Below are 27,652 nucleotides of genomic sequence, written 5' to 3'. Positions count from 1 at the left end.
CCACTGCACAACATTAATCAATCACAAGTAAAACCACAGCCCTCTGCCAGGTTTGGTTCCAGATAACATAGGCCCTAGAAAGTCCAGTGTTTTCCCACTTTTAAAAACCTCTTCCAGCATTATATTAGTTTGTAAAGATAGACTTTAGTCTACGTGGTGTCAGATCCTGACACCAGATAGGAAAAGGTAATAGCCAGGGAAGATAGTAACAAATCTAAAAATGGTTTTCTGTAGGGTATGTAATCATTCATTCCAAAAGTGTCTTCCACCCTCATCTCCAACTTTCATTAAATTTTGCTTTCTCTAACTCATTTTCTTGTACACTCCCCCACCTTTTTTTTTGCCATTGCTGTGAGTATACCACCTGACACAATGCTGAATAACTGTCTGTTGAATTCTTATGTACCCAGAACTATAGGTACTGTAGTAAAGTACATAATAAATATAGGACCCAGTGCCTATCCTTCAGGAGCTTAGCTGGTGAGGTAAGACATCCCTGCAGAACACTTAATAACATAGTAAGTGAAAACCCATTAAATTCCAGGCTTAGGGCGGACTTCCAGGTCTAAAATTCTTTAATTCCTTAACTTTATCCTATATGCATCAGTGAGCTCACTAACAGTTTCTAAACAGGGGAATAACACGATCCCAGTATCACAAGTTTAGGGTTGGAAGAGGCTGATGAAAGTAGTTTGAGGAAGAATAATTTGGCAGTGGTTTGCAGGATGGGTTAAAGCAAGGTAGTAAGTTAAGAGGCTAATGAAATCCAGTCATGAAACAATTAGGGCATGGACTAACATGGTTAAAGTGAGAATGAAAAAGAACAAATAAAATGAAAACTTTGAAGGAATTATTAATAGAACTAATGACAGACTTGATATAAGCAGTGAAGAGGAAGGAGACCAAGAAGACTTCCAATATTTTGAGCATCTCATGACTGAAGAAAAGATGGCACCATTGACAGAAAGATCAGGAAATAACCAGTGTGAAAAAGAATATAATGAATTTTGAAATATGTTACATTTGAGTTGGTAACAGATCAAGTAAATGGAAATATTTAGTAGGCAATAGGCCATATGACTACTGAGGGAATATTAACACTAGAGAAGTTTTTCATTTCTTTACCTAAAAGCCAGTTCATAGCATGATACAATGGGAAAAGCACTAAATGTGCATGGCAGGCAGTTCCTTGCTCAGCCATTTACTGGCTGTGTGGACTTGAGCAAGGCATTTAACCTCTTTTGGGATTTAGCTCCTATTGTACCTATAAACAAGCAATAACAATACCTACTCATAGGACTGTTGTGAAGATTAAATAAGATGTATGTAAAGTACTTGGAATCTGGAAAGATGTGTAGAAATGTAAGCTATTATCATTGTTAATATCCCCATTAGTTCTCAAGCTAAGCAGGGCTGATGCTGATCAGTTGCACTCAGTTCTTGGTTGAGCTACTAGGAACTCTAACCTGCTTAATGAAGCTGCATGTGCTGCTTACTGGACAAGAGCCACTTTCCCAACTGAGTCTAGGAAAATGTAATGAATGAAAAGTCTAACCATTTGGGGGCAAGAGTTGCTGAAAAAGGTCTTTAAACCAAGGCCTACTCTGCATATAATGTTATCCTTGGGGGATATGCTGGTTAGTTCTGCTGAAATTTTTTTTTCTTTTTTCATATGGGATGGCTCTTGGGGAATGGGAATGAAGCTATCTTGGGAAACCTAAGTGGTGTGAAAACAAAAATTATCAATAAGAAATTTTTTCTAAAGGCACAGCACAGCCTACCATGACTCCAGAGGACTGACCTATGCTAATCACCTCCTGACAGAGAGGTAATAGATTCAAGATGCAGAACGACTTACATTTTTGGACATGGACATTAAGGAATTTGTTTTGATTGACTACTCATATTTATTACAAGGGTTTTATTCTTCTGTTAAAGTGGGGGAGAAGAGGAAATGAATGTCCTAACTGAAAAACAAAATGAAAGATAAAAAAATAAGTAAAAGAATTTCAACTAAAGCACTCATACCCAGAAATAGCCAAGACCAAGAAGGAGTTGCTGGTTCTATCACATAAGGAAAGAAATATATCAAATCTTGTTCCAAATTATAGATAAAAAATTGTGCTCGAATGTGAATGTACTGTCTTCTGGACATCTATATCAAAATCAGGCCTAGCTATACAAACTAAGGTACGTCACAGGACTCGTAGAGCAATTCCAGTTACTACACGTGAGGAAAGAGGCCCCATTGACTAACTTTCACTTCTATTTACGAGAGTAGATGCTCAGATCTCATTTCCTCTTCACAGCCATCCAGGACACAGGAAGTTCATGCTCTGACTAACTTCTGTGAGCCCTTCAGGAGTTCCCTGCCTCTTTGACAACTAACCAAAACTGGGGAGAGCACCTACCATCTAGGAAGAACCTTCTTTGGCCACTTACCCTTGCTCTCAAAACATGCCTCAAACATATCATAATCCTCAGTGGTGAAGGCAAATTTCCCTTTGGTTGCATCCTCCTTGGAATATAGGATGTGGCCAGCTGAATCTGTAATCTGCAAAAGAAAATAAGAGTAGATGATAAATGCAGTTTTGGAAGGGAACAACAGGCAGCAGAGACCCTTCCCTGTCATCTCTAAAGTATAACCATGAAAAGTAGTTCATACTTGTCTTTGTTAGGGCTTATCCAACCATCCCCAGAAACAGGCTCCAGATTTAGGCAAGAAGTCCAGGCAGATTCCAGTTTGCAAAATTTCAGTTTTGTCCTGTCAGCCTAACTATACTACATACTGAGACTGGGAGTTTCCACAGGTTTTCCTACCACATTGAAGAGCTGCTGTAACACTGTTCCATTTTATATGATTACATGAGTTATCCCCCTCCCCAGCCTTTTTTGACATATGAAAAGTTTATTTACTCTACACAACAAAGATTATAGAGAAGACTCATGGCCAAGGTCATATGGTTAATAAATTCTCTACTGAACTTTATTTTCCCCAGTGACCTATATAGTTACTCCAGACTTAGAATGGTACCCTGGGATTGAGGCTTCCCAAAGCAGGAAAGCAGGGAAAAAAAACTTTGAGGTTTCTAGGGAGTCAAATATCCTATAACTCTAGTGAGTTCAAGTGGGGGGTGGTGGGGAGAACAGGGGGAGTTCCTTTCTTATGCTGAAATTTTAGGAGTATGCCAGGTGTGGTAGCACACACCTGTAATCTAATCCCTGCTATTGGAGAAGGCTGAGACCAATTTATTTGAGTTTGAAGTTCTGAGCTGCAGTAGGACAAGGGCCAATCAAGTGTCTGCACTGGATCTGGCCCTACAGGGGAAGCCCCAGGGATGGGGGTGGCAGTGCTAGTATGAGGTTGAAGTGTAAGGCTATTGGGATGCCTAGAAAAGGGTGAAGTGGCTCAGGTCAGATACAGAGTAGGTCAAAGCTTCTGTGACAATTAGCAGTGAGATCAGGATCATGAGAGGTCCCTGTACTTTCAAGCCTAAGAGAGACAGGGAGACCCAGTATTGATGGGGGAAGGGAGAGGAAGAAATTCTAGGAGTCTATAAATTTGGTACTAAAGCAAAATCTCATTTTTACAGAAATAGTTGGGTCTAAACTTGTTCTGTAAAAAAAAAAAAGAAAGAAAAAAAAAGAAAGAGGAGCAGCTAGGTGGTACAGTGGATATAGCTCTGGCCTTGGAGTCAGGAGGACCTGAGTTCAAATCTGACCTCAGACACTTGATACTAGCTGTGTGACCCTGGGTAAGTCACTTAACCCTGATTGCCTCACCAAAAAAAAAAAAAAAAAAAAGAGCGAGAATTTTCAATTAGAAAAAAATCAAATAACAATCCTATAGAAGTACATGAAAAGGCAGGTTAAAAACCAACAACTTTAAGGATACTTAGATTTTCTCTGTGGAACTAATTCTTACCTCTAAGGGATGGGTAACCGCCCCACCTGCCCCGAGGAAAGGACAGAATATAGGAAAAGAGATGGGCCAAAAGAAAGAAATTGGATATAGCTATCATTTCAAGAAGACAGACTTTCTAAACTCTGTTGTTGTTTTTTTTTTGAGGGGGGGAGGGTGGAGTGAGGAGGGCTATGGCTCTTTATTCTATTGTGGTTTTTCCCCCTAAAGAATAGCTACAAGCTGTTAAGAGTCCTTAGCCTAAGCCATAGTAGACAAATTACCCCAATCACTGTTTTGAAGGCCACCAGCACATAGCCATAGATAAACAAATGGTAAAGGACCCTCTATTGCAATGTGAATCATCCTGGATAACCAAAGCTTTATCAGAGTTTGTTGGTTTGTCTACTTGGACTATGGAACTCCTAGTCAAGGTGAGACTTAAAGACATCTTTTCAGTCATTAATGCTTGAAGTAAGATCATCGAAATAACAATTCATTGAATCAAACTGCACATTATAGTGGTACTTGTTAGAAGCAAGATTCTACTTGTATAAATTTAGTAAAATTGTTAAATAGAAAACTTGTCAATTTTAATTCAAGAAGTTACTATAGAAACTCAGTCAAGACTTGAACTCTGAGTACAGATTGAAGCATTTTTCCCCCACTTTATTTTTCTTGCCTTTTTTTTTTCATCATGCCTACTATGGAAATTTTTGCATAACTTCACATGTATAATATATATTTATTGCTTGCTTTCTAAGTGAGGGCAAGAATTTTTCATTCAAAAATTTTTAAAATGAATTTAAACATTAAAAAAATTTTTTTATTAATGCATTAAAGATAGCTTCCTCTCATCCCACCCCCTTTGTTAGGCAACATTCATTGAAAAAAAACCCCAAGATTTTGTTATATCTCTTTTGAGTTCCCTATGCTTCAACACTCACATAACCAAGGAACGCTGAAATAATCTGAGGCATGCTTAGAGTCCAATCAAAGTTACGAATCTGGAAACTGTTCAGAATACTGGTTAGCCTGCATACTCTTGGATACATGATAAAAGTTGTGAAACCAGCAAATGTATAACAATTTGAAGAGGTGAAAGCACTGCCTTGACTGTTCCACAAATATCATGTTTATTGATATGCTTTTCTCTACCCCCTACCCCTCCTAAGGACAGGGGTTGTTTCATTCATTTAAAGGCTTGCTGACTGATCAGAAAGATCTTCAACTTGGGGGTGTTGGGTAGTAGGGGCAAACACACAACAAGTTGCCTGTGCAATTACATAGTAGCTAGTAGTACCTAATGGCAAGACTTTGGGATCCAGACTAATGTCATTCTTCCATCACCCCAGAATCAAATGTATCGATAATAGAAAAGTTCAAATTTATTAAGGAAATAGTTCAGGAAGTTAAGAATTTATATATAGATAGGGCAAAGAAAACTACCTGTTCTCACCAGATATCACTTTCTCCTTCTCAAGAATAAGAAAATTCTAAAAGGTGAATAAGGATATCTGATGTTTACATTCTGAACAGAGGTAAAAATCCCAGTTTGAATGCAGCTAGCAGCTAAGTCCCAAAGCTGTAAATACAGTCTCTCCCCCAAAGCACATTTGTATAAAAAACAAAATTCAGATTTGCTTACTAGCTTAGTTCTTAAGGAAGGTGATAATGATTAAATAGTGATAAACAATATTTAAATGTAAATGAATATGGTTTATGCATTAAGGATATGCTATTGAGTGGAAAAAAATTAAACAGAGATTTAATCTCCTCACCAAGTCAAGTCACTGACCTGGGACAAATGAACCAAATAAATGAAGGTTAAGATGAGTCCAGATTTGGCACAAGCATACCCTTCATGCTTTCCTAAAATACTCCAAGAGGTCTCCTTTAAAACATGTGATATGCAATTGGGGAATGGCTGAACAAGTTGTGGTATATGAATGTAATGGGATACTATTGTTCCAAAAGAAATGATGAGCAGGCAGATTTCAGAAAAACATGGAAAGATTTATATCAACTGATACTAAGTGAAGTGAGCAGAACCAGGAGAACATTGTACCAGTAAAAGCAGCATTGTACAATGGCCACTTTGATAATCTTAGCCCTTCTCAGCAACGCAATGATCTAAGACAATTCCAAAATACTCATGATGGAAAATGCTATCCACATCCAGAGAAAGAATTATGGAGTCCGAATGCAGATTGAAGCATACTATTTTCTCTCTCTCTTTTTTTTTCTTTCTTGTAGTTTTCCCCTTTTTTTCTGATTCTTCTTTCACAACATGAGTAATATGGAAATATGTTTAATATGATTGTACATGTATAGCCTATACCAGATTGCATGGCATCTTGGGAAGGGGGAAAAATTCAGAACTAAAAATCTTATAAAAGTGAATGCTGAAAACTAAAAAATATAAATTTAATTTTTAAAAAATGTGACATGATAATATGGTGATACATATCTAGCAAACAAGAAATATATTATGGAGGGGAGGAGCAGAGAAAGAGAAGAATGTGGGGGAGAAGACAGAAAGGGAGAAAAACAACCTAGACTGGAGGACTGAAAAATCTTAACCTCCAAGGTACCAACAACTATGTTAATTCTTTGTGTATGCAATGAATTGGGTGGTCTTGGCCTAATTTTCCTAAAAGACAACCAAAACTTCTAAAAAAAAAATGACATACACAATGACCTTTATCAACCAACCAACATAAAAATGTAAGGAAGCAAAAGTGAAAAACATCAAAATTCTGATCAGTGCAATGACCAATCTTGACTCCACAGAGCAGACAGTACAACACACTTCCCTCCTCTGAGCAAATAGGTAGCTATGGGCATGGAATGAAGCCCATGTTGTCAGACACAGCCAATATGTTTATTTTGCCTAACTTTACTTTTTTTTTGTTTTGAGGGATGGTTCCATGGAAAGTAAAGAACTGGGGAGGATACAGTTGTTTAAAAAAAAAATCCAAAAACAACTTATACACATATGAGCAGGCATGAACACACACACATTTATTTAAAGTAATTCAAGGTAAAAAGCCCTTCCATTCCCACTCAAGCTTGTACCTTTTATTAGCAAGGAATGTGCTAACCAGCATTGGTGTGTCTAATAATGACCACAGTTCCCCAGAGGTGTCTCCTCACTTTTATATTCCCTATATAGTCTCAAGCTGACAAAACTACTGGCATCATACATGTCTCTGAAGATTAATTTTTAAATCTGAAGTCAGACAACTGATTACCTTTGAGGCCCTGCTAACTAATATGGATGGTTTGGAATTCTTACATGTCCTAGAGATGTCCTGTCCCTCCATTCAGTAGGCTCTTCCATCTCTCACATGGCATTTTGAGGCTGCTTAGACATCAAGCAACAGATCTTCTCAAAATTCCTTACCCCGCTCCCTGCTCCCTCCCTGGCAATCCCATTACACAAAACCAGCAGGTAGCTAAAATTAGAGAGTAGGAAATTGGGCCAAGGTTGGTGACTAACCAGAGTTGGTAAAGGCTAATAGACTGAAATGATTGTTTTTAATTTTCTTTAATTAAAATCTTCTAAGTACAGATCATTTGAGAAGGTCACCCAGTTTCTCAGGAGTTCAATTTGGTAATTTCATATTTTCTGTTTAAATGCTATTCAGATAACATATCCAGAGGTAATTTCTCCCTCTGCCTCTTATGTATATATAGTATACCCTCAAAGGGATTCTCTTTTCTTTCCTTCTGGTAAAAAAAAAAATTAGTTTTCAATTAAAGAGGTATTATATTAACCTTTGTTTAGACAGAAAGTGATATTAACCTACAGATTTGTTCCAGCCACTCTGCTTATCCCGTATCACTTCCTGGAAGCAATACAAACACACAAAGATTTATTTTAAAATAACACCTTCTGGAGAAAGTCAACCAAAGCTCACAACTTTTAAAAGGTAGGAAGAGAAAAATGTGCTAATTGCACCTGCAGAGTAGGTGATGTCAAGAATGTGCTGTAATGTGAACACTCACCCTAAATAACTGTGAAAACACAGATTAAACACAGATTATTGGGGGGGAAAGTGAAAAAGAGAAACAGAAGAGGTACATAAAGAACTGCTATGCAACCTATCCTGCATGGATCTCTGAAGTTTTCTGGGGTTTGCTTCACCTAGCTCAGCTCTGCTCCCAGGCACTTCCCCAATCCCTTGCCATTCATTCATTTATTCATTCATTCATTCAAAACTTGTATCCACCTTACTTCAGAAAGGATCTAGAGATGTTTTCACATTAAGCATAGTACTAGCAAAACATTTAAGAATAAAACAAAAAGATACAGAGCAGCTGGTCACTTGATAGATGGAAGACTAGATGGAAGACTAGATATTTTCTCCAGTCCTCTCAAGTCTCAAAAATACAAAACAAAACAAAATTATGCAACAGAGATTAAGCAATTACAGCTGTATACACAAGACAAGAAAGGAAGAAGCCTAACAAGACAAGGCCCACAAACTAATTCTCAAGACTGTGTTTTGGGATACACTCAGGGATTTCCCTATTGCTCCAAGTTCTTTGCCAGAACATCCTATTCTTGCCCTTCCCCCATTGTCCTGTTACAACAAGCAGAAAGCCTTAACTCTACCTAACCTCAGGAATACATGTGTGTGTGCCTGTATGTGTATCAAAGGGGAAGAAAATGCTTCCCTTCTGCCTGGGGCATCCCCACAGACTCAGCCTAGCCAGTGAACTAAAGAATGTGGGGAACTAGAGTAGATTAGTGAGCGTGACTATACCAGGCTTGAAGGAAAGGGGACTGAAATTCAGCTGGGACTGGTACAGTCCTATCCCACCCAAACCTACCTAGATCAGAGACCAAGACCACTCACTGTTAAGTAAATTCCTCTAATGGCTGGGACAGCACTGGGGTCTAATGTTGGTGGCAAAGCTACTATGCAAGGGTGAGGAGTCAGAAAGTGATTAACAAGGAAAAATATCAAAACTACCAATGATTTCAAGAAGAAGAAAATCCTATTAAAAACTTAGAGTAGAAGCAGATAAATCAACAGATGATGCTATAAGTAGAATGGAAGATGAATACTAAAATATACACAAAATTACAAACTTATCTAAACAAATATTGCAAGCCAAAGGAAATCAAACCACACCTGATAAAACACGGAACTCCATGGATTTTCAAAAGAGCAAAAGACCATGGAAAAGAAAAATCAGAATCTTGAGAGAAGTCACAAGAGAACAAATGGCAGAATTTATGGGTAGCACAAGCAGAAATAATCTGTAGAACAGAAAAATTTGAATCCACAGTGGTTGCTCTCTCCAAAGAAGTGGAAAACAGATTGGGAATGCAAATATATTGAAATGAAGGACAATCTGGAAGAAAAAAAAAAGAAAAAAAGCAGTAACATTAAAAGAACACATGATGTCTACACAAGAAAAACACATGGATTTGAAAATAGAATACACAGAAAGAACTTACACATGTCCATAATAATCCAAAAAACTATAAACACCATAATTCAAGAAATAATACAAGAGAACTGTGGAGGACTTCTGAATACAGAAAACAAAGCACCCAATTTAAAAGAATACATTGCCTTCAGAAGAAAATTCAATACTTCAAATTCCAAGACATACTATGGTTAAATTTAACAATTCCAATCACAAATTCTACAAGTGACCAGGAAAAAAGACTATCAAGTATAGAGGAAAGGAAATAAGTATTTACTTATATAGCACCCACTATGTGCCATTTACTGTGCTAACTGTTTTACACAGATGTCATTTGATCCTTACAACCCAAGGAAGTAGGTGCTATTATCCCCCATTTTACAACTGAGGAACATAAGGCAAACAGGCAAAGACTGACTTGCTCAGAATCACACAGCTAGTTAAATATCTAAAGCCAGACTTGAACTAAGCTCTTCTTGACTCTAAGCCCAACAATATATCCACTTTTTTACTTAGCTGCCTCAAATTTCAATAACATAAGATTAGTATGCACCCATCAGAGATTGCAGAAAGGGATAGAATAATGTATTCCAAAATGCAAAGGAGTTCAAGATGCAACAGAAAATGACATAATCTGCAAACCAGAGCCTGATTATCAATGAAAAAAGAGATAGGCTCAATAAAAGAAATTTGAAGCATTCCTATGAAATAAAAACAAACATGAGAATAGAAAAAAAAAAGAATCCATGTTTAGAAACAGGAGTGAGTATCATTATACACCTCAACTAAGTAGATACTAGGGCAATACAATTATCTCTAAGTTTCCTGGCAACAACTAAGGCAAAAAAGGAAACAATGAATTGCATAGATTTCATTTTCTGATAGAAAGCAAACAAATTCATCAGCACAGGCAAAATGTTTTCATGAAATTAAACTCTAGCAAGAAATTTATAATGAGGGTCTTTGTTTAAAGGATACTTAACAATGCAGTGGACAATGTCCTCAACTAGAGTCTTATGAGAGAGAATTGTTCAAATGAGTGGTTCTAAGGGCAGAGAGCCATGGTGTTAGATTGTAACTCCATGAAGGCATTCCTGAGGGCTGTGGGACACACTCTAGCAACTCTTTTCTGGTAATCCAGCTTGAGGGATAAAATGTGAGAGAAATCTATATAAACATTACATTTTATCCTGTTTTCCATGTTGTCCTATTATAGGCCTGGATAACTGCCCTGCTTGCTACCTGTTCATACAACTGCCCAGCCCTATTTTCCTATTCTTTTTTGTTGCTGGTGGTGCTGGTCACTGCCACTAGCAATTACTAAATTCATGGTGAAATACCCATGAAAGGCAATAAAGTACAAGAGGGGTATCAGTGAGTAAAGAGTGAATGGGGAGGGCAGAGCCAAGATAACATAGGGAAAGCAGTGACTTGCTTGAGCTCTCCCTCAAACCCCTCCAAATACCTATAAAAAATGGATCTAAACAAATTCTAAAGCAGCAGAACCCACAAAAAAAAAGAGTAAAACAAATTTCCAGCCAAAGACAACCTGGATGGCTGGTAGGAAAGGTATATCGCACCAGGCAGGGAGAGGAGTGCAGTTAGGCGTGGGTGCACAGACCTCAGCGACCCTAGAGCAGGCCTCAGAGGACTGAATCGCAGGCAGCTATGGCGTTTCACAGACTTCTCAACCCACAAGCGCCAAAGACAACTTAGAAGGTCAGTGGGAAAAGTCTGTGACTGCAGTGAGAGAAGAAGCTAGGTCTCAGCCGTCCCTAGGGCAGTGGCTGCCTCCTGAGCTTCCGGCCCACAGACTGAGGGAGAATCGAGTGGCTGATCAGAAGGGGATTGCAGGGATCTCTTTGCCAGTGCTGAGCCAGGAATCTTGCTTTGCCTGTGCTTGGATCTGGGTCACAGTTCTGAGGGGTGGTCCTGGGGCGAGGAGGAGCACTGGCATGGTGGAGTTTGTTGTGGTGGTGGAGAGGAAACACCTCACCCCTTATCATAGCACCTTGCAAGAACTGAAAATTTTCAGGTCCCTGGAAGTATCTCTGAAAACAGCTGTACAAACTCCCGAAGCTTGGGACAGTACATTCTCCACATTGGAAGCAGACTCTTACCTTAACAAAGAGTTTAAAACTCAAGTAATTGGTTGGGATTGTGAGCAAGCAGTGCAAAAAGAGTCATACTATATTATCTTACTTTGATGACAAAGAAGATCAAAACATACAACCAGAAGAAGAAAACAAAGTCAAAGCTCCTACATCCAAAGCCTCCAAGAAAAATATGAATCAGTCTCAGGCCTTGGAAGAGCTCAAAAGGGACTTTGAGAAGCAAATAAGAGAAGCAGAGGAAAAACTGGGAAGAGAAATGACAGTGATGAAAGAAAATCATGAAAAGCAAGTTAACAGCTTGCTAAAGGAGACCCAAAAAAATACTGAAGAAAATAACACCTTACAAAATAGCCTAACCCAAATGGCAAAATAGGTCCAAAAAGCCAATGAAGAGAATGCCCTAAAAAGCAAAATTGGCCAAATGGAAAAGGAAGTCCAAAAGCTTACTGAAGAAAATACTTCCTTAAAAATTAGAATAGAGCAATTGGAAGCTAGTGACTTTATGAGAAATCAAGACACTGCAAAACAAATTCAAAAGAATGACAAATTAGAAAACAATGTGAACTATCTCATTGGAAAAACAACTGACCTGGAAAATAGATCCAGGAGAGAGAATTTAAAAATTATTGGACTATCTGAAAGCCATGATCAAAAAATGAGCCTAGACATCATCTTTCAAGAAATGATCAAGGATTCCCACCTATACCATATCCAGGACTATGTTGATTCTTTGGCAATTTAAGTGAGAAATAAATTTATGACCTAAAAAAAAGAAAATGATCAAGGAAAACTGCCCTGATATTTTAGAACCAGAGGACAAAATAGAAATTGAAAGAATCCACCGATCTCCTCCTGAAAGAGATCCCCAAAGGAAAACTCCTAGGAACATTGTAGCCAAATTCCAGAGTTCCCAGGTCAAGGAGAAAATATTACAAGCAGCCAGAAAGAAACAATTCAAGTATTGTGGAAACACAATCAGGATAACACAAGATTTAGCAGCTTCTACACTAAGGCACCGCAGGGCATGGAATATAATATTCCAGAGGGCAAAGGAGATAGGATTACAACCAAGAATCACCTACCCAGCAAAACTGAGTATAATTCTTCAGGGAAAAAAATGGTCATTCAGTGAAATAGAGGACTTTCAAGCATTCTTGATGAAAAGACCAGAGCTGAATAGAAAATTTGACTTTCCAATACAAGACTCAAGTGGAACATGAAGAGTTAAGCAGGAAAGAGAAATCGTAAGAGACTTATTAAGGTTGAACTGTTTACATTCCTGCATGGAAAGATGATATTTGTAACTCATGAGACCTTTGTCAGTATTAGGGTAGCTGGAGGGAAAAAAATTATATGTATGTATAGATAGATAGAGAGCACACAGTGAGTTGAAGATGAAGGGGTCAATTCTTGAGAATAAAATTAAGGGGTGAGAGAGGATTACACTAGGAGAAGGAGAAAAGGAGAGGTACAATGGGGTAAATTATCTCACAAAAAAAAAAAAAAACAGAAAAGAAAAGGCTCTTACAGTGGAGGGGAAATGGGGGAAGGTGAGAGGGAATGAGTGAATCTTATTCTTATAGGATTTGACCTAAGGAGGGAATAACATACACACTCAATTGGGTATGGAAATCTGTCTTACCCTACAGGAAAATAGGAGGGGAAGGGGACAAGAGACTAGGGGGATGATAGAGAGAAGGGCAGATTGGGAAAGGGGGTAATCAGAAGCAAATACTTCTGAGGAGGGACAGGGTCAAAAGAAAAAATAGAATGAAGGGGCGGGATAGGATTAAGGGAAATAGTTTTTCACAGCATGTCTACTATGGAAGTATTTTGTATAACTGCACATGTATAGCCTATATTGAGTTGCTTGCTTCAATGAGGGTGGGTGGGGAGGGAGGAAGGGAGAAAATTTGGAACCCAAAGTTTTAAAAACACATGTTTAAAAAAAATGTTTTCACATGCAACTGGGAAATAAGAAATACAGGAAATGGGTTACAGAAATCTATCCTGCCCTACAAGAAAATAGAAGGGGAAGGGGGTAAGAGGAGGGGGGAAGAAATAGAAGGGAAGGCAGACTAGGGGAAGGGGTATTCAGAATGCATGCCATCTTGGGGTGGGGGGAGGGGCGAGATGGGGTAAAAATTCGGAACTCAAAATCTTGTGGTAATAAATGTTGAAAACTAAAAATAAATAAATTTATTAATTAAAAAAAAGAACAAGCTAGAAGAAAAAAAAAAGAGTGAATGGGAATAGGCTATTTGGGGAACTAGATTAGCTATATTTTGCATATTGAAATCCCTCCCAGGTACCCCTGGCAAAGTTCTATTGTACTACAGGATCTCTGATGTCCTTTCTTTAAGGATCAAGAAAGGTCAGTGTCTCTCATTTGATCCTGACTTAAAAGGTAACTGTAAAATAAATAAAGCTAGGACACATCAAGTGCATACTCATATCAGGAAAAAGCTAGATGACTGAGCTAAAACAAAGTACAGGCCTATCACTTCCCTTCCACAACTATGGAGGGTCTGCAGAAGTGATGGGTCCACCTCTTCCTACCTGTAAGAAAGTTGAAAAGAACTTCTCTCTACTGCTCATTATGTATCTCAAGGTTTGTAGTTTTATTTATAGGTTTCAGGTTATTGGTTTTTTGTTTTTTTACACATTCTAAGAACATGCTAGCCTCCCTTTCTACTTTGCTTCACTCGATAATGAAGAAACTTACAATTCTGCATTGGTGGTGAAATCTTTTAGATGTTATTTCCCTAGTGTATGATGCTATGAGACAACAGGCCTTTTTTTTTTTCTTGGAACGGGGAGAGGAGTTATCATCGGTCTGTGGTATTATGCAGGCTACACAAAGTAGTCTGCAATCTTTTGCATATTCCCTTATATACAGGCTTTGAGAAGTAGTCACCACTCAATAATGTCAAATACTTCAGAGAGGTCAAGGAGAATGAAGACTGAAACAAGGTTAATGTAGTTGACTACAGTCCCTGTGACCTCTCAGCCAGTAGTTCCAGCAGAGTGGCAGGCATCAAACCCAGACTGCAAGGGGCTGAAGAAGTGGGTGTTAAAAAAGCAGGGGCGGTGGATCTAGATAACCAAAGACCTCATCAAATTGGATGGCCTTTTATTAGTTCTCCTCTTTGACTTCTCTACTGCATCTGACACTGCTAATAACGCCCATCCTTCCTGAAACCCATTCTTCCCCTGACCTCTGTGCAACATGGTATATCCTTATTCTCTTTACCTCTCTGGCTACATCTTCTGTCTACTTTGTAGACTACTTTTCCTATTCTCTAAAAGCTAATTATCCCTAGGGTTCCATTCTTGGTACTCTTCTCACATTCTCTCCCTTTCTGATCTTATTCATTTCCACAGCTTCGATGATCACTTATGGGTTGATGCCTTCTAAATCTCCATCTTGGGACCCAATCTTTTATTTGAACTCTAGAGTTACACTTTCAGTTCTTTCCTGGATATGTACGTACACAGCACCTCCAACTTAGCACTCTTTCCTCTAAAACCTACTCTTTCTCCAAACTTCTCTATTTCTATCTATCACTCTACTACCTTTCCAATCCTATTATACATTACTCCTCATTCATAACATCGAGCCCTATTATCTTTCTTACTGTTCCTCTCCCAGGACACTCCATCTCCAGACTACAAGTTCCTCATGGGCAGGAACAGTTTTACTTTCGTCTTTGTATTCCAGGTCCCTAGCACACTGTACTCTTCTCTGTATCCCCACTGCCATCACTACCACCGTGGTTTCAGTCAGAATCATTTCCTGCCTAGATTATTGCAATTGCTTCTTGATTGATCTCCCTGACTCCAAGCTCTCTTTATTCCAGTCCTTCCTACATATACTGTTACCAGATCAAGATGATCGGGGTCATCTTTAAGGAACAATCACATCCTTTCCCTGCCTTATCCAGATCTACTTTAGGATCTATTATTCTACTATACATCCTAAGAATCTACTATTCTTAGGATGCTGCTTAGATATCACTTCTGGTATGAAGCCTTCTCTAGTTCTTCTGTCAGAATTGTCTGTCCTCTAAATTAATACAGTATTCTATACTTCTTTTAGCTCATTTCCACATTTTATGTGTACAACAAAAAGTTTGGGAAAGAGGCTCTATTAAGGGAGAGCACTGCTACACGGACTGCACAGATTGATAATAATGACAACAGAGTAAAGTCCTTATTTTGCCTGCTTTCTCTGGAAAGGAAAATCAGCTTTGGACTGTAAAGAACTAGAGGAAAAAAGGACTAATAGGGAGTTGAAAGATGAGGTGAGTGGAGAGACTTAGATGACCTTGAGATACATAAGCCACCTGGCATAGATGACCTACAGGAAGAACTGGTGGATATGATTGTTGAGCCATGGTGAACGATCTCTGAAAGCCTGGAGAACAGAAATAGGGGCACCAGGACTAGAAAGGGGCAAACGTTCCCATTTTCAAAAAAAGGGAAGTGAATGGAGTTAACCAACTATAAGCCAATGAGTTTGATTTCAACGCCTGGCAAACTTCTAGAATGTACTATATTTAGACAAGTAAGTGATAATTACCAAGCGCCAACATATGAACACATCAACCTTATTTCCCTTTTTGCCAAAATACTAGACTAGTAGATCAAGGTAATGCAATAACTAGTTTAGCTAACTTTTTAGCTAGAGAGCACTGAAAGTCTCTAATGATATTTGGGTGGATGAGATAAGAGTCTCAAGGATAGTATGTTAGTTTGATACAGATCTGGATGAATGGCCATTCAAAAAGAATAGTCAGATATAGCTCAACGTCAAATTGGAAGGAGTTCTCTGGTAGAGTCCCCTAGGGACTGAGATCCTTGGCCCTATGCAAATTTTGTATTTTATTAACAACTTTTAAGATGGAAGAATCAAGGGGCAGCAAGGTGGCGCAGTGGATAGAGCACTGACCCTGGATTCAGGAGGATCTGAGTTCAAATCTGGCCTCAGATATATAACACTAGCTGTGTGACCCTGAGCAAATCACTTAACCCCATTGCCTAGCCAAAAAAAAGAAAGAAAAAAGAAAGAAAAAAAAAGATGGAAGAATCATTACTAAGAGGCAGCATGTCTAAACAAGACCTGGTAGGTGCTAGTGGACTATAAGTTCAAAATGCATCAAGAGCAGCAGCCAGAAAAGGCTCATCTGATCTTAGTCTGCACTGCAAGCAGAACATCCTGAATGAAGTCAGTAGTACAGTCTCTCTGATGCACTCTAGCCATGCTCTAGCTAGAAAAATGTTTAATTTTGGAGGCCACACTGAAAGAAGTACATTGGTGAGCTGAAGAATAGTCAAAAGAAAATGGCTGAGAGTAGGCAGACTTCAAAAAACCTGGAAAGACTTGTATGGACTGATGCCGAATGAAGTGAGCAGAACCAGGGGAACACTGTACACATGAACAGTCACATTATGGAATGACCAACTTTGATAGCCTGAGCTCTTCTTAGCAATGCAAGGATCTAAGATATCTCCAAAGGTCTCATGACAGAAAATGCTATCCACATCCAAAGAAAGAACCATAGAGTGTGAATGCAGATTGAAGCATACTATTTGCTATTTTTTCCCTTCTGTTTTGTTTTGTTTCTTCTTTCCAGTGATTCCTCCTTTTGGTTCTAATTCTTCCTTACCGCATGACTAATGTGAAAATATGTTTAATAGGAATGTATATGTATAGCCTATATCAGATTGTGCACCATCTTGGGGAGGGAGGGAGAGAAAAATTTAAAACTCAAAAGCTTACGGAAGTGATTGTTGATAAATCAAAACAAATTAATTAAAAAAATTAAAAAAAAAAAAAAAAAAAAAAAGAACCTGACAATCAGAACCAGCAAAATATAAATGTAGGCAGGAGATACTCCTCTTTAAAGATCCTCAAGCAAAAGCCTGGTCAAGTGTGCTGAAGAAGGAAGGAAATCTGTTCTGAACTGCAGTATGGTACAAATAGTGCTGGAGTCAGAAACACCTGGGCTTATGTCCTGCCTCTGACACTTCCTAGCTCTCGAAAGCCACAGGAAAGTCACTTACTTGTGTCTGTTTTCTCATCTATAAATGATGATAATCACATGTACAAATATTCACCTCATAGGATTATTGTGAAAATATGGCTAAGGTGCTTTGGAAATCTTAAAGGGCTATATAAATGTCAGTTACAATGGCTTCTCAGGGGCTGAGATTCTATGGTTCCTTCATATCTTTCTTCTCTGTAACCCCCCTGCATAAAAGGCCTAAGTCTCAATTCTTGTTTTTAATCATTCATATCCACATCCAATATAGGGGTTTGTTTCTTAACACCAAGGATCATAGGACTTGGAGTTGGAAAGGAATTTAGATACCATCTAGTCCAACCCCATTATTTTATGGATAAGAAAACTGAGGTCTAAAGACGATAAAATGCCTTGCCCCCGAAGTCAAACTGGTCTTAAGTTTCAAAACTATGATTTGAACTCATCCTCTTGACTCCAGATACAACATCCCCACTGTAATTAATTTATACTTAACTTGGACTCCACAGACAACATTCCCATTATTAATTATGCTTTGATATATGTATATTTTTCCATAGGGAAAGTCAAATTTGGCATAGATAGGCCAGAAGTAGTGCATGACAACACTGAATGCTTTTAACCCGGGAACATAATTCATCTTTGCACCACAAAGTGAAATACTACTAAAACTAGTATATGATCAAGAGCTGGGAGACACTCTATACAACAAACACGTTCAAAACCAGAAATAGAATTTTTCCTGGCACTTGTAAAATAACGGCCAGAAGCAGCTCTCCCAGCTTTATTCAGCATTTGCTACAATACCCAAACATAGACAATACGTCAGTTCAGACCAGCTTAAAGAGAGCAACAAAGACCAGTTGCAGCCCAGACAATGCTGTTGCGGGGGTGAAGCCAGATCAAATGTTGGTTTTTTTTTTTTCTCTCCACTCTGTTCCAAAGTTATTTACGGTAAAAAACCTTCAGCATGACCCTTTCAGTCACAAGCAAAGCCTTGTTCTTTCTTAACAACCATTCCTTTGATTTGAACATGGTTACACTGAACAATGAGGTGGGGACCCAGGATAAAGCGGATGACATCAACCTCCTTTAGCCCAGAAGCTTATTTGAGAACTCAAATTCTGCTCCTTGGTCAGCTGGCTGACTTCATAGAGGGCTTCACTGTCAGAACAGCCATGTGGTGTGTGCATACAGAGTCTGTACCCTGGGACTAACCACTAGTCAGCACTTCATATAAAAAGAACAAGCTTTAACACACCAATGACAATGTTTTAAATTTGTTCCACTTCCCTAGAAGCCATATCTGATCTCCAGGGCCAGCACAAAGAAATAAAGTGGCAAACTCAAACTGTAAAGCATGTCTTTTCTTTCTATCACAGATAAAGAAAGAAGCCAATCTCCTCTGTTTTATCATTCTTTGAGTAAGAAAGAACATTAAAAAGATAGCCATTATTTTAGGAAACGGAAGCACAAGTGTTAATTTTTTTAATTTAAATCTAGAAATCTGTTTATAAAAATGCAAAAGAAAACTAGCCATTTAGTACTTTAAGCCATTTAGCCATCAGGACACTGAAACCCCTGAGTCTAATGAACAGGAACCCAAATAGAGTATTCTGAAAGGGCCCTTCTCCTCCCCTCTCCTTTCATCTCATCCATCCTCCAGTTGGTCAGTCAACAAGCATTTATTCAAGTGTTTACTACATGCCAGGCACTATGGTAAGCACTGAGGATACAAAGAAAGTCAAGAAAAAAAGAAACTAGTCTTAGCCCTCAAGGATCTTATATCCTAATATGGGAGACAACACATAAACAACTTGGTACACACAAGGGGTATATATTGTGTGTGTGTGTATTAGATGAAATGTAAAGGGCAGAGTGGTGGGGAGAGTGTCAAGAAAGTCTACAAGCTGAAGACGGATGAGAATTAAGTCTTGAAGAAAGCCAGAAAAACTCAAGAGGTGGAAGTGAAGGGGCAGAGCATTCTCAGCAAGGGAGACATACAGTACCATGGCATGTGGAGACAGTGTTATGTTTTGAGGAATGGCCCACGAAGACAGAAGGTAGAGTGTGTGGAGGGGAGTAAAGGAGAAGGACACTGAAAAGGCAAGGAGTCAAGGCATAAAAATCTTTAAGTGCAAAACAGAAGAGTTTTATTAGATCCTGGAAGGAAAAGGGAGTCACTGGAATTTAGTGAAAGGGAGTAATATTGACAATTATGATAGACTTAACTCTTCTCAGAAATACAATGATCCAAGACAGTTCCAAAACAGTCATGATGGAAAATGCTATCCACATCCAGAGAAAGAACTATGGAGTCTAAGTGCAGATCAAAGCATACTATTTTCACTTTTTTTTTTCTTGTGGTTTTCCCTTTTGTTCTGTTTCTTCTGTCACAACGTGACTAATGGGGAAATATGTTTAACATGATTGCACATGTATAACTTATATCAGATTGCTTGCAATCTTGGGGAAGGAGAAAAATTTGGAACTCATAATCTTATAAAAACCTTATACCGCTTATAAAAAAAATGAATGTTGGAAAAAATAAAAAACTACTTACAAAAAAAAAAGAATATTGTGATAATTAAAAGAAAAAAAAAAGAGGAAGTGATATTGAATTGGAAAGTCCTGAGGCAGAGAGACCAATCAAAAGTCTATGGTAATAATCCAAGCAAGAGATGATGAGGACCTAAATGATCAAGTGAGGGTTTTTAAAGAATGAGGGAGGCCTGGGAATATATGCAGGAAGCAGGGAAGGAGCCAGTAGACAGGGAGAGATTGAAGATAAGACCATGGAGATGACAGTGGGGTTGTTGCTGGAAAGGTCAGGGGGGCATAGGGACAAAGGTACACATAGAGATTTGGCAAGAAGAACCATCTCTTGATTGGAGACTGAAGTGAAAGAAGAGAGTGTGAAGGAATTTGTCTGAATGATATATAAGGAAGGGGGAAGAAGGGGGAACTCTCACTAAATAGCCTCAATTTTTTTGGTGAAGAAGGAGGCAAAGTTCTCAGTTCAAAGGGAAGGGGAGAAGTACTATGGAAAGTGTTAGAATACTCCCTGTGGTGAACGGAAGGGCTAACTGATTTGCTTCACTATAGGAATTTGAGATGCAATAACATAAATCTGTAGTGGACGGAGTAAGCAAATTTTTATGATTTCCTCCAGCTCCATTCAGAAGCACATGAATAGGAGCAAAGGAAGGAGAGGAGAGGAATGATCCAGGCCTGGGATTTGGCAAGGTATTATTGGCAACAGGGAAAAGGAGCAACAGATTTGATAGTAGAGGACAGTATAACACTGAGTTGGTCTACCAAGGAGCTGAGACAGGAAAGGGAGGAAACAGTTCAAGGCTGATGGCCTGGGAATGAAAAGGAGTGGAGGGAATGTAGGTCACAGTGAGGACAAAGGACAAAGTTAGGAGTCATAAATCACAGGTAAAGATGGAAAGAAAAATGATTATGATCAAATGAAGGAAATTTCAGTTAGTGAATATTTAAGTAGAATAACTGTAGGAAATAGGAATGTCAAGGGTGAAACCATCTCTGTGTATAGCAGAGGAATGGAGTAATTCATGGGAAATGAGCAGGTATCAATATGTATGTTAAAATTCTCTAAAGTATGAGGGTAGGAGATGGGGAGGAAAATTTAGTGTAAGTAAAGGATTCAGGAAAAATGGCAATAAAAATAAATGATTCCGCTTCTGTATTGTACATCAAGAATTGTTCTATTTCTTCAAACATGCCTTTTTTTTTTTTTTTTTTTACAAAATCTTAGGGGAGGCATATACTTGACAGTTGTGATAAGTTGAAATACTTTGGTCTTTGGTTCCTAATAAAAATTGTTTTAAAAGTGCAGTTAAAAACAAACAAACAAACAAACAAACATTTATAGCCTTTGGTGAAACTGATTCTGTAAAACCAATGTTTTCCCATATGCCACACCATTTCACTAAAACTTTCAGTTTGCTCTTATGGTGGAGTATTAATAACCCAAGCCTGTGCTGTTCTTGAAGTCATCTGTTTAGCTCTCCTATTTATAAACCACCTGGCAGTTACTTATTAGGGTCCTACACATGAACAACACAAATGATAATTCCATTAGTAAGATACATTGTTAATTAGCATTTATGGGAAATAACTATTTCAGGGTATTAGACCAATTAGATTATTAAAGAGGGACTAATGAAATATATAACTCACAAGGGATTTGGATTACCATCAGTCTCAGTCCTCAGTGATGATATATCTACATATACAATCTGTAAAGTCTTTCATAGATGACTTTTCATTGAAGCTTCCCAAGTACAGACACAGTAAAAAAAAAACAAACAAACTGCCTCTAGCAATGCAGGGCTATACCTGATCTGCAACTTAAGAGTCTTGGAGAACTGCATGGAGGTCCTGAAATGTTAAGTGACTTGATCAGAGTTACTGGACCAACATACATCAGGTGTGGGACTTGAACCCAGTCTTCCTTTGAACTTGGGCTAGTACTTGATCCAAGCTTTAAAAAGTAAATTATCTTTTGCAATCATCTTTTTTTATTATACTATATTATGGAAATGCTTGTTTCATTCCATAAATTAAAATATTTTTTAAAAAACGTAAGTTATCTCTGGATCCTATTAAGTTTATTTAATAGAAAAATTAAAATTCTCTCTGTTTTGATTGGCAGGGTAGTTTTTAACTTAGCACAATATAAATGAGGAACAGAACTATCCTGTAAGTACAAATTTTTATGAGATATAAATCAAAAGAATTCAGAGTGTCCCTGCAGTATGTAGCAGAATGTGAGCTCCTTGAAGGCAAGTACTATCTCACTTTCGAATTTGTAGTCAGTGTCTAACATAGTGCTTGGCATACAGTAGGTGGTTAATAAAGGCCTAGTGGACTTATATAGGCCTTGAAGTCTACAAAGCATTTCACATACATTACTTCCTTTCATAACAAATTTTTTTAAAGTTGGACATGCAGGCTTGGGCTGACCACCCTGATGGGAATATGAATGAATGAAAAAGCATTAAGTTCCCAAGTCCCCACCCTCAAGGCCCTGGGTTCCTTACTCTCCTCCTCACTCTCTACCAACCAATTAGGTGCCAAATCTTGTCTTTCCACTTCCCACGTCATTTCAATCAGTCCCCTTTTCTCTCCTCACATGGCCAGCATCCTAGAACAAGACTAATTACATCTCACCCAGACTACTTCAGCAGCCTCCTAATTGGTCTCCCAGCCTCAAGTCTCTCCCCTCTCCAATTCATCCTCCACAGATGTGAAAATGATTTTTCTAAAGGGCAGGTCTGACCATGTCATTCTACCATTAAATCAATTCCAGTAGCTCCTTATTGCCTTCAGGATCAAATATAAACTCTGTTTCAAACCCTTCCCAACTTGGCCCTAATTTACACTACTACTCCCTTTCTATCACTCTCTGGTCCGGTCAAACTGATCTTGTTGCTGTTTCAAACAAGGAATACTTCATCTCCAGTTTCCATGCCTTTACAGTGATTATTCCCCACACCTAGTATGTAATCCCACCTCACTACCAATTCTGAGAATCTCTCATGTTATTCACAGCTCTGCTTGGGAGACATCTTCAGAAAGCATCTCCTGTTCCCCTCAGTTCCTCCAAACTCCTGCTACAAGAAATTCACCTTTTTATTTTTCATATAACTCTGTAAACATCTCTGCTAGAACATAAGCTCCTTAAGGACAGGGACTGCTTGTTTGTTGATTGGTTACTAAACTGCAACTTATGTCTAACAAACACTCAATTCTCTTCTGTCCCAAAGGGGTTGTTTCTGGCCTTGAGGAAAGAAAGCCACTCATTTTCTTGAATCCAATAGCAGATAATACTGTATCTGTTGCTCTGGGCTTATGCTGCTCAAACAACAGGCCTAAAAGAATGGGACCAGAGTGTGGTGTAGTGGAAAAAGAGCTAATTTGTATGAATAAGATCTGAGCTCTGCCACTAACTATGAGCAGACCCTGAGTAACTCAATTTGCTGCTCTGATTCTGTTTCCTTAACTGCAAAATAAGGAGAGTAATAGCTGCAGTACTTACTTCACAGGGTGGTTGTGAATCTAAAATGAAATAATATAAGTGAAACGCTTTGTAAACTTTATAGCTTAGATCAGTACTTAATGAGTACCTATCACACAAGGTAGTGGATAGAGAGCTGACTTCAAAACTGGCTCTGTGACTCTGGGCAAGTCATTTAATCCCTTAGTGCTCTAGGACCTCTAAGACCATAAGGAAAAGAGAAGGTGCTGACCTGTAATTAGAGTCTCCTCCTCAGGGAGTTTCCTATAGCACTGAAATCAGGCCTGTGCTGGGTGCTAGGCACTAAGTAGATAAATGCAAAAGTGAGATAGATGATTTCTGACCTCAAGCTTACATTTTACTAGAAAGATACAACACAAATTGGGGAGTATTGGCCAAGTAAGGGATCTTTGATCTAGGCAGTTGGGAAGATATGCAAGTTGAGCTATAAGGCAGGAGGTTGTCTCACCATTTCCAGTAACAGGGATATTTAATTACTGTTCTCTTAAAATTAAAAGTCTAAAAGTGGGGAAGGGGGGGGGGGTTCAACCTCCAGAACAGCAGGGGAAATAAGCCCTTTTCTTCTGATGGATAGGATGAAGCATGTCTGGTTGTGGCTAAAATTAGAAGACTGAAGTAAGGATTCACATACTTGATCTCCAACCTAGGTAGCACCACTTAATAGACACACAATGAAACATAGAAGGCAGCATTCTAGCCCAGGCATAGAAAAACTGGAGACTCCATAAACTGAAAGCCTTGGAGTCTCCAGAGCAAAGCTTTCCTTGCTCAGTACAACATTGGGATTCTGAATTCAGAAAGATAATACTTAGAATTCTTCGTGGGCAAAAGTATCCCTTACCTGCCACTGCTACAGAAATTTGTTTCAAATAGAATAGGAGATTCACGCTATCCACTCAGTTTTGAGCCAAGAGGGGAAAAATACTAAAAATTTTTTCTGTGAAATAGTTAAGCACTCCTAAGATGTATCTTACTACTTAAGAGTAAAGATCAGATATGGTTCTTGCCTGTAACAGTCTTCTTTGCATAAGATATATTGTGTAAGATGTCTTTTTTTTTTTAAATATTTGTATCCTCAGCACTTAGAACAGTGCCTAGCACATGGTAGGTGCTTAATAAATGTTTACTATTGACTATTGTTGTATGCCACTGTAGAAGTATTTACCTGTCTCATGCCTTCTTTCTATTCAGCAACACAGCCTAAAGACATTGAGTTACTGTGTAGAGCCTTTGACAAACTGCCATTTTACCATTCCCCAATGTATAGCTGAGAAATATTAGTTATATTTCCTGGAATACCTCTGTAGGTAGATAAGCTGAGGTTAGAACTCACTTGGAATCTCATCTTTGTTTAGCAACAGACTCACTCAACATGTAATTACATAATAGGTAAATTCAAAACATTATTATTGTTCTAGTTATATGTCTTGCACTCACAGAATCAAAGAATCAGACATAGAAACTATCATCTCTGCCACTAAAAAGCTGTGTGACTAAAGTTCTAAGTCACTAACCTTCCTGAGCATCAGTTTCATCATCTGTACAGTGAAGGGGTTGATCCAGAGCAACGATATCAAACTCAAATAGAAACAGGCCACAAATCCATACTTAAGGACCCTGGTGGACTGCATACTGTCTTAATCTTAAAATGTACTATTATTTGTGCTTTATTATATTTTTATTTACTTTGTTAAATATTTTCCAATTACTAATTAGTCTGGTTTGGGCTACACTCACAAGTGTAGTAGGCCACGTGTTCAGACAACTCTGATCTAGAAGATCTTAAGGTTCTTTTCAGCTGTCAACTTCTGAGTCTATGAGATGCTATATCCATGAACTTTCACTTTAAAGTCTGCCCAAAGAGTCATATCTAAGCCTCTAAAATTTTTCCCCAATCATTTTCTTGGTCTATCTAGAGTGGACAAAGTTTGTAATGGGATAGTAACTGAAGAAAAGATCAACTGCAACAAAAGGTAGAACAAAGAATAGTGAGTGGATCTTTTATTTAAGCCTCATGATAAATTCAAATAAAAAAGTTTTAAACCAATGGTTGGGTACCAAGACCTCAGACCTAAGTCATGGTCTTATCACACAGAAACTCTGAAAAATTATGTGGTAAGACTTTGAAACAATTGAAAAGAATTGCCTTGCCCTAAGACTATTTACTTTGCTCACAGGGAAGCTCCATTCTTTGTTTTACTTCATTTTACTTTTTAATTTTATTGTTTTTGGTGAGGCATTTGGGGTTAAGTAACTTGCCCAGAGTCACACAGCTAGTGAATGTTATATGTCTGAGAACGGATTTGAACTCAAGTCCTCCTGACTCCAGGGCCAGTGCTCTATCTACTGTGCCACCTAGCTCTCTCTGGGAAGTTTCATTTAAAAAAAAAAAGGCATTATGAAATGAAAAAGCAGAGTAAACTACCTATGTTCAAAAAATGCTAATGAGTATGAGGATGATTTATTCATTTTAATCATGGAGTGCCAACTATGTGCAAGGAATTCTGATGATGATGAGGGAACTACACAGACGAATATGATCCCTGCTCTTAACTTGAAATCTAGTGAGAGAACTAAAACTAGTATAAAAATAACGATGATACAGTACAGAGTAGAGTATGCTAAATGAATGAGAGGTACAAATAAAGTGTTATAAAAATCCAGGGATGGCTTCCAGTTTGCTGACTTGAATCTTGTTGCCTAGGTGATTAATTATTATAACATTTTGGAAATCAAGTGGACTTAGCCTCTGCTGGCATAAAATTGCATTACTCTTTCAGTGTAAGAAATAGAAACAAGCTGGGATATGTGATAGACACCCTGTCACCAATTCCATTCTATAGTTAGGGCTTATATCAAACTTGAAGCAATACAGACTCCGGGATAGAAAAGTCCTATTCAATAGCATTAAAGACTGAACAGGTCTTACCATATGGTACCTGACAGCCTAACACACAAGTTAGATAATAAATAGGGTGGAAGGTACCCTGTTGTTTCTGTATGAGTTAGAAGGCGAAGGCATACTCTAATCCCTGATATCAAGATGTAGAAATGTGAAAATCTCACCGTTCTCTTTCCAAAACACTAACAAATAAAATTCAATTCTTGTTTCCTTTCCTTGAAGAATGGAGTCCCCAAAAATACAAAGATGAAAATCACCACTACAACTAGGTCAAATTTGCAGTTCTAAAGCTAGAAAGAATTTTTGAGATTATCTAGATTCCCCCCACTTTTTTTTTTAACAAATGAGGAAACTGAGGCTGAGACAGGTTAAATGACTTTCTCAAGATCCCAGGGGCAGCAAGTGACCGACCCTGCTGGGGATCCGAACACCCAGCTGGGAGCCTCCTGTGCTTCTTGGGATGCGACTTCTCCGAATCCCAGGTGACACACACAGGAGGCCAAAAACGGCGACAATCTCAGACCGGGCCCCAGAGAGGCGGGACAAGAGCCGGGCCTGCCCCGGGGGGGGTTAGGAGGGGGCATTCCGGTGAAGCTCTCCCACTCCTGCCTTCGGACAGGGGTCGTGGGCGCCTCCGTTACCCTTAACAAGAAGAAGGAGCGGGGTGAGGGGCGGCCTCGGTGACACGCCCCGGGTGATCCCCGCGGGCCGGGCTCTGTCTGTAGGCCTAGGCCTCGGCCCACCCAACCCTTCTACCGCGGCCGAAGTCCGTGGCCGACCGCGGGCGCGCCCTCGCGGGCTCGTGGCCCGCTGCCCCCCCGCACCTTGAGGTGGGTCCGCAGGCCGCCGGCGCCCCCAGACTGGTCGGTGATCTCGTACTCGCCCGTCACCAGCAGGTCCTTGTGGATCTCCTCTCGAAGGCACTTGCGGGAGTTGACGGGCAGGTGGAAGGAGATGGTGAGGACCGAGCTGGGGCCGAGCAGGAGCAGGAGCAGCAACGCCAGAGGGCCGGGGCCGCAGGGAACACGAGGGTCAGACAACCGGGACATGGTGCTGGCGACCGCTTCAGCTCCGGGGGCCTCCACCGCGCCGGAACCGGGGGACCATGGGACCGGCCTCCGACGCTACGACGCCGCCGGCGCCATCTTGTAGTCTGGCAGACGGTGGCCGGGGGAACCT

The 27,652-nt window shown here is 39.2% G+C and overlaps 1 protein-coding gene across 1 annotated transcript in view; it reads right to left on the bottom strand.

Annotated features, from left to right (window-relative positions):
- TMED10 (transmembrane p24 trafficking protein 10) overlaps window positions 1-27,633 on the bottom strand; it is a 43,230-nt gene extending 15,597 nt beyond the window's left edge. The window contains 2 exon segments of the mRNA XM_027844790.1: window positions 2,443-2,554; window positions 27,298-27,633. Of these exon segments, the coding sequence (XP_027700591.1) occupies window positions 2,443-2,554; window positions 27,298-27,618 (433 nt within the window). The 5' untranslated portion in view covers window positions 27,619-27,633.
- Window positions 27,634-27,652: the final 19 nt, after the last annotated feature.

Source organism: Vombatus ursinus, unplaced genomic scaffold (genome assembly GCF_900497805.2).
Source record: "Vombatus ursinus unplaced genomic scaffold, bare-nosed wombat genome assembly UNPS02014945.1, whole genome shotgun sequence".
Classification (NCBI taxonomy): domain Eukaryota; kingdom Metazoa; phylum Chordata; class Mammalia; order Diprotodontia; family Vombatidae; genus Vombatus; species Vombatus ursinus.
Note: the sequence above shows the minus strand (reverse complement) of the source record. Positions and strands in the feature narration are given on the sequence as shown.